This window comes from Ceratotherium simum, chromosome 25 (assembly GCF_057802395.1).
Source record: "Ceratotherium simum simum isolate JZ-2026a chromosome 25, ASM5780239v1, whole genome shotgun sequence".
Classification (NCBI taxonomy): domain Eukaryota; kingdom Metazoa; phylum Chordata; class Mammalia; order Perissodactyla; family Rhinocerotidae; genus Ceratotherium; species Ceratotherium simum.
This window is the reverse complement of record NC_141924.1, coordinates 40,740,714-40,753,126: the sequence shown is the minus strand read 5'-3', so window position 1 is coordinate 40,753,126 and position 12,413 is coordinate 40,740,714. Positions and strand designations below refer to the sequence as shown.

At 35.6% G+C, this 12,413-nt stretch overlaps 1 protein-coding gene across 3 annotated transcripts in view; it reads left to right on the top strand.

Annotated features, from left to right (window-relative positions):
* Positions 1–12,413, top strand: part of SYT1 (synaptotagmin 1) — a 523,518-nt gene that overhangs the window by 388,099 nt on the left and 123,006 nt on the right. For all 3 annotated transcript variants that reach the window (XM_087449148.1, XM_087449145.1, XM_087449149.1), the window contains one exon: positions 2,599–2,766. In XM_087449148.1, coding sequence (XP_087305274.1) covers positions 2,599–2,766 — 168 coding nt within the window. The remainder of the gene's footprint in view (positions 1–2,598; positions 2,767–12,413) is intronic.

Sequence of the window (12,413 nt, the reverse complement as noted above, 5' to 3'; positions counted from 1 at the left end):
GGAATAAAGTCAGCTACGTTCTATTGTTTAAATGGTACAAATAGGTATTACTCTCGTTGCAAAATTCTGTGTGCACAGGGGCAAACTGAGCACTCAAAAGCCATTCTTTGTAACCTATCAATAAAAAGAATGGAACATATTTCTACATTTCTAGCATTTTTCCTTTACCCTGGGCTCTTTCCTGATGTTCTTCATCTTGTTGAGACGCCTCAGTTGACAAACAATAGCAAAGAGGGATTCTGGCCATATAATAACTCGACAGGAAAACGTGCTCTGCAGGCCTCAGGCATCTCTGCGTGCACAAGTTCTCTAGCTCTTGTCTGGAAGTCATGCATAAAACCACTCCTTTTGGTGGATATCTTTTATATGTGAAAAATTTTTTAATGCATTACTTAAAACCACACATTTCTGAAAAATGAAATGTCTGTGAATATGCCAGTAAGCTAATTCAAAATCACTCATCCATCAGCCAGCCTTAGCAATAGCATATGCCTCATGTTAGCAAACATTCTGGTATGAAAGAAATGAATGAAACTGAGGGCATGAGTCATTTTCTCAATTCTTATTTTCAATTTTGTAAAAGAGTAGTGTCTCTATTCACACTGAAACTTTTGAGTTTTTAAGACAAAAGTCCCTAATGTATTGTCAATAATCCTATTTAAAATCTATGCTTTTCTATACCCAGACAGTTAATTTACAGTAACAGTAAAAACATTCTGGAAATACTTAGCTCATGAAGAGCTAATCACTATGGCCAATATACCACAGAACATAAAATGAAAATAAAACTAAAAAAATATTGCAAATGGTAATCACCATCATTTTCTTTGACTATGTATTAATCTTAATTTAGGTCAGCCATTTCTAACCATAATTTAGTAAGCAGATTCTTACATTATTTGACGTAATATTGTGGAGACTTTAATTTTGTCTTGTGTTACCTGTATGTTATTTCTGAAAAAAAAATACTGCTAATAATTTTATTACTAATTTCTGTGACTTCAAGAAGTTTGATCAAACCATATATCAATTTGAAGTACAATGTACTTTGATACATTTAAGAAATATGCCACTGTTTCTAGAGAATTGGTTAATTTATCCAGTAGACAATGTAGATTACACATCTTGAAATACCAGTAGGCAATATGATACAGGAATGGAAGCTAAGTGCCTACTGTCTGCCAACCCTTTGCTAAATGCCTCACATATATTCATTCAGCCTCAAGCAGCCCTGTGAAGTAGGCACTATTATCACCATCATTATTTGACAGATGAAAAAGCTGAGGGTTATTCCCTTGCCCCAGGCCCTTCAGCTAGAAAGTGGGGACCCAAGCCCAGGACTATCTGACTCCAAGCCCAGGTTTTTGACTGATGCTGTCTCAATACAATCACCAAAAAATCTAGAGCGATTTCAGAAATAAGATGAAATATTCAAGAGTTTATCTCTACTCTAAAATTTCATATTTCTTCCTTTGAAATTCAGCTCTTCGGAAGGGCTTTTTTGTTCTAAAATGGAAACAGCATTGTGCCTAGTTTTTAATTGTACTGTTTTAATTTGATTCCAAATACATGACGAAATAAAAACTCTTTGGAAAAACTAAAATTTCTTGTACATATATGGTGAAATATTCTTTCTTCTCCTTCCCTTCTTAATATACAGAGTTAATTGAGAAATGTTTGCTGGAGCATAAGACAACCATTTACACTGATAAAATAAAAGAAAGTGTATGAAAATTGATCAAACCTTCAATACAAGTCTAAACAATTTCTTAATTAGGCATTTCTACCCAGTTACTGAAGTGTAGCTTACTTGGATTGCAGTGCTTTCCCTGAATATTAAAAATGTCACTGATAAACATCCCAACCCATAGCATCTGTCCCAGATATATCTGAACAGCTGGAGAATTCATCAGTTCTTGGCTTTTTGCCACCACTCGTCCTAAAGAACATCATACATAAGAATGAACTTCAAGATCCATATTATAATGCATTCCTGATATTCAAAACGTCAATTTTCTGGTCAGTTCTTGTCAATCAGTAAATTATTTTAGGGAGTACATGAGGCACTTCGTGACTTTCGTGTAACTCCTCTCTGACTCCTAGCACACCTTTTAGTAAATCGTTGCTCCTTTAAACTATGGCTTCCAAATGGCTTGAAAGAGTTAACACATCTTTTGAAAGAAGTTATCTACCCCAGAGTAAGTTACACTCTGACAAGGTAACTTATCATAACAGCAATAACAACAAAATATTCTATAAGAAAAATGTATCTATATGGTCAAATTGGCTTGGTTTATTCTTGTATTAATCTTTAAGTGTTTACAGCATGACTAATAGTAGGATCCATTATTAATAACACTAACAGCTTCTAGAACTTTGAGATAAAGTAATAAATTACTATAGTAAGTCCCCATTTTCTCTCAAGTAATTTAAGCCTCAAGCAGTTAGTCAAATGATTCAATTTAAGAAAAAGCAAAAGCACAATTATCTGCCTGTTCCATTTATCCAACATAAATATTAAAATTAAACACTAAACAAGTAACACGTTTTTAAGCGTTTTTGTGACCAGGTATTTTATCCTCATCTCTTTTTATTTAGGTACCATACTCGGAACTGGGTGGCAAAACCCTGGTGATGGCTGTGTATGATTTTGATCGTTTCTCCAAGCATGACATCATTGGGGAATTTAAAGTCCCCATGAACACAGTGGATTTTGGTCATGTAACTGAGGAGTGGCGTGATCTGCAAAGTGCTGAGAAGGAAGAGGTAAGAGAAACATTAGCATTTCTAATATGACAAGCTGCACTCGCCAGTTGCTACTCAAGTAATAACCTATTGAGAGATGCTCTTTACAAAGGGTGATGTGGGCCTCCAGCTGCTGACAGCTGGCAAAATAGGGTCAGGGGATTGCTAACATCGTTAAAAAGTATACAGGTATTCTGGGTGTTATTTGAAAGAAAAGAGCAAGATTTGTGTACCAGGTCTATAGACAGTTCCCTCGTCTATATATATGTGTGTGTGTGTGCGCGTATATATATACGCGCGCGCACACAGTCTGTTTCTAAAAGCTTACCAAATGACACACACACACCTACTTCTTTAAAAGGACAGTGAAAAAATCATCTTTTTCTTTGAATTTTTTCACAATCATTTTGTGTTTTCTACATAGCTTATGTAGCTATTAAATAGAAATAAAATGGCACTTTTTCCTTGATTATTTCTGCATATCACAGACAGTTCATTGTTTCTCCTGAAGATAGCAGAGCTTGATGGGTGAGACATCAAATATAATTCACAAAGGCTGATATTAAATCCATTTTTTAAATGACTCACATTTTTATAGTACTCTTCACATTGTTTTTTCCTGGTTTTACTAGTTTAGCCCACAATTTTTCTGTGATTTAAAAAGAGAAGTTCAATATCCTTAGTGCATTTAAATGACATAATAATCAATGCTATTTGATTATGCTATGCCTGCCTGGCACTAGCGTTTTTCTGTGCAGATGTCTCTACAGGCCAATGTCAGAAAAGCAAACAACTCTTAGCATCTCTAAATTCCTAAAGCAGCTCCTTTTCCAGCCATTTTTTGGATCTTGACATAGGTTTATTGTTACCCAAGGGATTGCCAAAAGCTTCTGTCATTTAGGATCCCTAGAATTCCATAAGATATGGTCACTTTGGGGCCACCAGAGAGATCAGAGTGTGGCCCAAGCCTTCCGAGGAAGTCAGCCAAGCCCATCACCTGGGAATCCTCTCAGCCAAAGGTTTGCTGTGACCAATATAATGAACCGAGGTTTTAGAACACGCTCATTGATTGCTATCCTGAAATTGATTTTTAGTAGTGCTCTAAAATTATTTGGTTGTACAAAAGGAGTCAAAATTATTTGGGTTAAGCTTTGCTTTCTTTTTAGAAGGAAATATACATAACTTAATCAAATAGGTTAGTCAGAGTTAGATTCTTGGATTTTGAGATAGATTTAGCCCTACTATGGATTTTCAAGAACAACCCAAGTATAATATTGAGTTTTTAAATTTTATGATTTTTTATAAACAGTTCTTCTCTATGGGTAAACTAATATCAATGTTAAATCAATCATCTATATGAAAAGAAAAACATTCAATCATAATATTTCTAATCATTTAACAAAGTAATGACCTGTTTCATTGAATTTTTATATTTTATTGAGATGTTTGGCTTTGTTTAAATTCCTTGAAGCTGGGGGGCAAAGTGGAAATATAACAAGTATTTATTAACTAATTCGTTTTTATTAGTTCACTGGCTTTTGGTTGGCTTGTTGGTTGAACGTCAGAATACGACTCACTTGCACCTCACAAAGCCCACCTGTCCAGTGCACGGCCCACGCGCCTCACCTCCACCTAGTAACTATCAAGTGGTATGGGATTCACAAACTGGGTTCTGAAAAGTCGGTAAACATTCTTGGCCGAGTTTAGGGAATGCAGGCCATCAAGCAATTTTCCTCTTTCAAAAATACTTTGCATATGGGCAGAGTTTGCAGCTTGACACTGAGCTGACAGGTTTGACTCTAGAATCTAGAAGGTTAGGTAGACTGCCCAAAAATAATCATGTTTTTGTTCTCACCCCCTTACTTGCCCTCTTCTTTCTCTTTCTTCTATTTCTTTCTTTTTCTGCCATGTCTTCTCTAAGACTTTTGTCACCCAACTCTTTCAAAAATATTCATTATGCAAATATTTATTATACACTGCTATATTCCAGGAACTGTGCTAGGTGTTAAAGTGAAAAGAGTAAAAACAGTGCTCCTGCTTTCCTGGAGTTTAGTATTGTCCCATTTTCCTTCCTCACTCCAATCTTTGCCTGGCTTATTGCCAGCTAGACTGGTTTCTGGAAAAGTCCTGTTTTCCGGAACAAACACTCCCGGGTTTCAATCCTGGGGGATCCATTTACTAGCTCAGAGACCTTGAACAAGTCTCTTCCACTCTCTAAAATTCCATTTTTTAATCTAGAAAGTGGCCTAACATTATCTATCCCTTATCTTACAGATTAAATAGGATAGAGTATAAAACGCCTGATGTAGAGCCTAGTATGCGCTAAGTGCTCAACAAGCAAGAGATCTCCCTTCTGCCTTCCTGACCAGTCTTCTTACTGTCTCTCTTTCTCAAGTTTTCATCTCTCTAGTCATTCTATTCTTTTCCCTCTATTTCTACTTCTCTATTCTTTTTCTCACCTCCATTGTACTTACAGAATGTCTCTGGAAGTTTTTAATGGGAAATACTTCTACAATCACATTTTTAAACTCTGGAGCCTTTCCTCTTTGATATCTACTCAAAAGTAGTGAGTTTTGATTTTCAGTTGAGTGACTATTTCCTCTTATCATGATATAGGAAACCTCATAAAACAGATGTCTAGCTTACAAAGTATCTCTGGATGCCTACACCCAGGTATAAACTTTCTCATGATAAATGAAATGAGATTCCAATTACATCTTATATGTGAAGAATTACTTATTCTCACTGATAGGTGCTCTATCTTTTCATGCTACTGTCCATTAACTGCAGAAAATTATGGTTGTGTGAATAAATTGAAGTCTTAGATTGGCTTTAATTCTCACAATTTTAAGTAAATTGTTTTTCCATTTTACATGAGCAATTTTGTTCATGATTTTAGTTTGCTTTTGTCTAACAGTGCTAAACGTTATTTTTAATGTCAAACAAGTGAAAGACACTAAAGAAAGTGAGAAAAAAAGAATTTAAGAAACAGCTTTGGAATCTAGAAACTGAACCACCAATCGCAGTAGTCTGTTCAGGTAGAGACTTGGATTTAAATGGGTTAAATCTGACCCACTGAGATCCAGTTCTGCGATTTAGATAGAATAAGGTAGGGCTTTGTGGCCAGAAACTTAAAAATGTAAAAGTCATAAGATGACGAAGCAATTATGTTACTTAAAGAATTATGTGTTATTTTAGTGATCAATTAAATGTGCACGCAATTTAGAAAAAAATAGAAGGAGCCTTATCTGGAAGTTTCTAAACACATGTTTAAAACACAGGGCGTGTTGAAGAGAGAAGCTGTGCCAGGAAGAGCCCTAACAAGTACACAGCTCCCATTGTTAGATTCTAGCCCCTGGGGAAAACATCTCTGGTGGGGTTTCCATCCTGACTTGATAACATTTCTCTAACATATTCAAAGCCACCTTACCAGTTTAGGTTCACTAGCTATTTTTTTTTTAATGTTACATGATTGACCATTCTTTCTCCTTCCACCTCCCCACCTTCCATCAGATGAAAATGGAATTTGTCCTGGCAGACAGCTAAATCTTTGTCTTCCTTTTGTTTCTGTAAAACAGAAATGTATATCCTTTGAGTCGAGAGATATTACATATAAAACCATTTTCTTAATTTTCCCCTTTTAAGTCTAAGGCCTCAAAAATCATCCTCTATCATCAATATATACACTTCTTCCACTTGCAAAAGGCTTCCAACATGCATAACCTCAGGCTGTCTGCACTGAATTTTTGAGATTTTCTTCCTTTCAATCATTCAAAAATATTTATTCAGGCCACCCAAAGTCAAACTTGAAACCAACCTTCAGACTTTTAGAATAATGCATTCATTTAACGTTTTTACTTAATTACTTCAAGTGTTACAATCAATAGCTATGACTCCATTTCCTTTTTTTTTATAAATTTTATTTATGATCATTTTAGAAATTGTCTCGGTCCTGCACCCCAGCATCAAGTACATCTTCAAAGCATGTAGCCCCTTTTTATTTGAGCATTTTGTTCCTAATTTATTTTTCATCCCCATGCCTCCCACTACTACTTCTTAGCTCTAAAAACAGCATAAGAAACAGATACCACCAGAATACAACTGAGTCTTTTTTATTTTTTTTGAGCAAGTCTGTCTCATAATTTGACCAGTACTGTTTTGTCTCCGTTAGAGAGTAAGTCGATCACCTCGGCTTTGTATAGAATTCATTAAAGAGTGATTTTTAAATGAGATTCTGTAATCTAGTGCAAATGGAAAAAAAATTGATTGCTGAATTAAAACAGGTTGGGACGTAATTTAATTAGTACCCAAGCAGAAGGGAAGAGAAACCACTTTAGTGCCTTAATAGAAAATCAATTTTGCAAGAAAATTTCACATTTTTTAGCCTAATTAGAAAAACATTTACTTCACAGAAAAGCATTTGGAGGATACATATTCAATCAAACAACAAAAGTTTTTTAGCTTTCAATGGTCAATTACTTGATACTTCTTTGGAATGGGTTAAAGTCATTATTCCTGTGGCATCTTTTTTGTCCACGGATGGTGAAAGAACTGATGCTGTTTCAAAGTATACTTAGCAGTCAGATGGTAACTCATGCCCTCCAGGAATCTCTGCGCAACAAATCAATGCCCTAAATGGAAATCCTTATAAAAGGTTAAACTGAACTTTAAACATGGTTGCCAATAAGAACCTTCCTTGTCACTCACAGTCTATCACATTAGAGAAATGTAACAAAAGACACACATTTTGACCCATAGCATTCCAGGAAGGTATACTTATTGGCATTTGTTTACTTGTTCATTGTCTCTCTTCCCCACTAGACTGCCAGCACCATCCCTGCAGCGGCCATAACTATTGTGCCCCACTGTGAAACCAAGTTTGATCACAGAGGCAAGCACGCAGGAGGTGTGCAAAAATATTTTTGAATGAATGAATGGGGAGAGGTGTTTATTTTACTGTGAGAGATGGTTCAAAACTCCTTTTTTTAAAGTCCATGTTAATAATAGTAATTGTGTTCCTGTTTTACAAATGAAGACTAAAGTATTCTGAAAGCCTGTCAACAAATATCTTAGCCCCAAACAATGAAAATAGTTTAATACTTTTGTTTTTTTGGTCTGCTCTTTAAAAAGAGAGGCAGTATAGATGCTCAACAAAATCATTGTTGCTATTGTTTTTGTTGATGGTCATGAAAACGATGATAGTTTTTCTCTCTCTTTTTTTTTTTGTAAAGGCTTATTCGGTATCTTTCCTTTCTGTAACCCTCTTTTTATCCTGTTTCCATGATGCACAGAGAGCTTGTGACTTAGCTTAATTTAACTTTTATTTAAAGTTCAGATTTAGTTAAAGCTATGATGTAAGTCTCTGCTTGCAACATGGAAATTTACCCAGAGGGAAACGGGAAAGAATCAGTTCCAAGGAGAATTCAAAGAATACGAACAAAATCTAAGTTTATCATATTTAGAATATTTATTGCTAGTCAAATTTATAACATAGCAGATATGATGTAGTGGTATTGAATTGTTTTAAAATGTATTAAGACCATCGTATATTTTCGTGTACTTAGTATCTTGTGTCCATTTTGTGGGACTTCACAATAATTTCCCTTCAAAGTAGTACAGAAGTAGAGTTGCATTTGATTTTTTGATGGCTTTGGCCATACCTATGGATTACTTGATTCTGAGTCTTTGGTCAGAATTTCAATCACCAATTATAACTATACTGTTACACATAATAAGTATTTGTCTCCTCCATGATATGGTTTCTAAAAACATCATAGGAAAAAGCAAACAACTTGAAATAGCCCTCTAGTGTGTAGGACTGTAATTTCATTGCCTTTCTAGTTAAAAAGACTTTTCAGGCACAAAGGGATGAAACCAAACTCTCATTTCATTGAGTTTCTAAATGAAAATTTGATATTTTTTTGTTGGTTGTGAATTCCCTTGAAAAGTAGTATAAATTTAGACTCTAATTTAAAGAATTAAGTAGGGGGAGAGACCCAGGGCATTTTCAAAATGCCCTTTGATAACCTTCATTGTGCCCCCATTGTCATACCTTAACCTACTGTGTTACCCTCCCTTTCACAGCTATAGCCACCCAAAAGCCTGTGCTCCCAGCCCAGCTCCCTTGTTTCCAAAGTCCGTCTTCATCAAAGCTTACTTCAACTTCTCTACCTAAGTTATAAACACAAATAATAATAAAAGCTACAATTTACTGCGAGTCCACTGTGTGCCAACCAAAATAATTCTCACAACATTCTTCAAAATTGGCATTATTAAATCTCTTTTACAAAATGAGGAGGAAACAGACCTGAAGCCCAGGAAAGTCTAAGTAACTTGTCCAAGTTCACACAACCAACGTCAGAGCTAACCTTCAAACACAGGGCTGAAGCCCACACTCTTCCATTTCACCATCTTCTTTAAACAGTCTCGCTAGTCTTTTCAGCTCCAAAGTGTAGCTGTAAACTCAATTTAAATACAAAAAAACCCTCAAAAAACAAACAAAAAAAATTGATGTAAACCAGTTTTTCTCAGTTTTGGTTTGTTTTTTGAAATCGTAACATTTGGTCAGTTTGCTTTAAGAACTTGCAACTGGTTGAAGTCTACATTTATATTTTCCCTTTCAAATATCATAATACATTGCAAATGTAAATAACATAGCAAAAGAAAAACACCAGTAAATAGCTATGGCATTTTTGTTTCTTGTTAATAATATTTCATAAATACTCAGCATGAATTCCTGCCCAGGATACAAAGTCCTAAATTCAAAGGTACTCATTGTCACAAACATGTTATTATTCACTCATGAGTGCTGATGAATTTAATAAGGCAGAAGGATTTTGTTTTCCATGAAAAAAAAATTCTTCATTAAATAGAATATAAATTCCCATCCATTCATTCAAAACTGTGAAATTAGAAAAGCAAAGTGTTTAAAGTGGAAGATTAAGATTCACATATGGGAAATGGTCACTAATAGTAGCAAAATTTCAAAATGCAAAATAATAACAAAAGAAGCTTCACAAAGAGCCAAATAAAAGTATAAGTTAAAATGTACCATACATTTTAAGCAAGAAGAAAAGGCGTGAACAGGGAGGCTGCATGGAAGAGTTGAAAAAAGTGAGCTAGTCTATAAAACTGAGTAGAATTTAAATAGGCAGAAAGAAATGGAGAATGCTTTCCAGAAGTGAAAAGAAAAGAGATCAGCAGGAACAAGTTTACAGAGCTAAGACTACCAAAGACAAGCCCAGATAAGACTGGAGAGAAAGCTTGAACAGATATCCTGAGAAATAAGATTGAACGAAGTAGTTTAGTGACAGTTTGCCCCTTGAATCTCTGACTGATGAATCTAGACTTAGCCATTAAGTAAAGCTTGTAAAACTTGTTCTTCTGAAGGACAAGAGTTGGAATATGAAAGCCAGACCCACCCCTGTATCAAGCACTCTACTCTGTGCCTTTCTGACTTTACCTCATGTAATCCTTGGAGCAGTCCTGTGTGGTAACTCTTCATATCCCTATTTCTCGTGTTAGAAAATGTAATTGGCCCACTGCCACCCACAAAATAAGCAACAGAACAAAGATTTAGACCCAGATCTCTCTAACTCCCAAACCCATTTTCTCTCTACTCTGCCATATTGCCTCTTAGTTGACTAACGCTCAGTGAGTGCAAGGATCTGGTCTATCTTGTGTACCTTCTTATCCCCAGTGTCTTACACTGTGCCTGGAACATCCAAGGTGCTTAAATAAGTATTTTCAAGTGAATTGGTTGGACAAATTAGAAGGAAATGAAAACTTTCTTTAACAAACATGAGTCATACCACCTTCAAGGAAGTCATCTTTGAAGGATACCTAATTATTCCAGTTGCACTGCTTACATGGTACCTCAAAATATTGCAAATTCCAGCCCCTCTCTCCAAAAGTCTCTCTCAGTGTACAATACGTTCTTTTCTCTGTCCTCGGTAGTGGCTTGCCTTTGACTTTAAAAGGTAAATTTTATTCAAATGGCCATAAACTACTTAGGGCCAAGTATGGACTGTGAGTTGATGATCAAATTGGATAAAAGAGTTTTAGTTACTGTGGTCAAGTAATGAGATAGATGTTCTTGTGAGACTTATATTCTAACTATGACCAAAATGTTTTGAGCATTAGCATCATTCCACAGTCTCTCAATGGGTCACTATGGGAAAAATCATCATTGGGAGATATAAATTCTGATACATGAGTGCTAAGGAGATCTAATTGTTTTAATAGATGCTAATGTAGGTGTTAGTTTCTCTTTTTACTCAAAGAATAAAAGGAGTGAGAGTTTTCAGATGAATTTTAAATAAGGCAGAGCAAAGTGTTTTGGAAGCATGGATTTCACAAATATGGATTAGCAGAACAGAAAGTGAGGAGTGGGAGATGAAATGAAAACAAATAGAAAACAAAAGAATGAGAAAAATGACACAGACGAGAGCAATCTTGCCTACGTCTGGTGTTCTTATTCTGAAACAGTGCAGAGGATTTTGAGTGGGAAGCAACGTGATCAGTGCAGGAGAATGTCTTGTTCTGTCTGTCCTCCATCTTCCACACATTTGGATCTTTTACAATTCAATTACAATGTAATTTTTTCTGGTGAGTTCATCCTCTGTTTTGGACCAATTTTTTTTATTATCTTGTTTGTGAATTCTTCAAATTAAATGTTTTTACCTTCTGTCTTACTCCTACCTGGCTTTGAGCAGGCCAAATGTTTGTATTGTGAAATCTTTAATCCGTTACAATCTGTTACTCTGCAATTAGATGAAATGTCAGCAGTGATTTGTACTATTTGTACTACAATAAGGGAGAAGAATGAGGAGTTGCTGATAAAAAAGAGCTTAAATAGTTAGAGGATGAAAGAAAGGGAACACACATTAACACACACACACAAACTTACTTGTGTTAAACATGGCTCAAGTTCTTTTCGATTATGAACAAGAGGCCTTAATACTACAACTTAGTTTTATTCCTTCTTTCTTTAATTTATTCAACATATATTTATTAACCACTTTTTATGAGTCAGGGACTGTATTAGTTTCTAGAAATACAGTGGTGAAGTGGATAGACCCGTTAAGTTTAGTCAATTATAATTTAATGGTGAGATGGTACTGCAAGTAGATTAAAGCTCTGGCCCTGGACTCAACCTTTGTGGATCCAGCCATGACTCTACCTACTATTGGTGTGTCCTTGAGCTGGTTACTTACCCCTTCTGTAAAATGGGATTAATATTACCCACCTCCATAAATTATGATACACTCTAAATGATATAATTCATGTAAAGCACTTAGAACAATACTTGGCACCTAATAAACTGTCAATAAATACTAGTGGTTTTTATTATTGAATACACTCTTCAGAGCCCTGATTTCTTTGCCAGTTGAAAAAGCATTGCTCTGACCACTAGACTTATCTCCTTCCTTTTGTGAGGAGACTGAGACAGACTAAGGGTTCATAAGGCATTGTCATACCCAGTTTTAATGAAAGGGAGGATATTTGAGCTTAGACCCCATGTATGAGAGACTGTGGGGCATGAAAAGAGGTCCCACAGGCCAATCCAGGGTAAGGCTTAGCATGCCCACATGGAATGTGGCACTACCACGATGTGACCCCACTGACTGTGCACTTCTCTACACTCTGACACCACAAACAAGAACTCA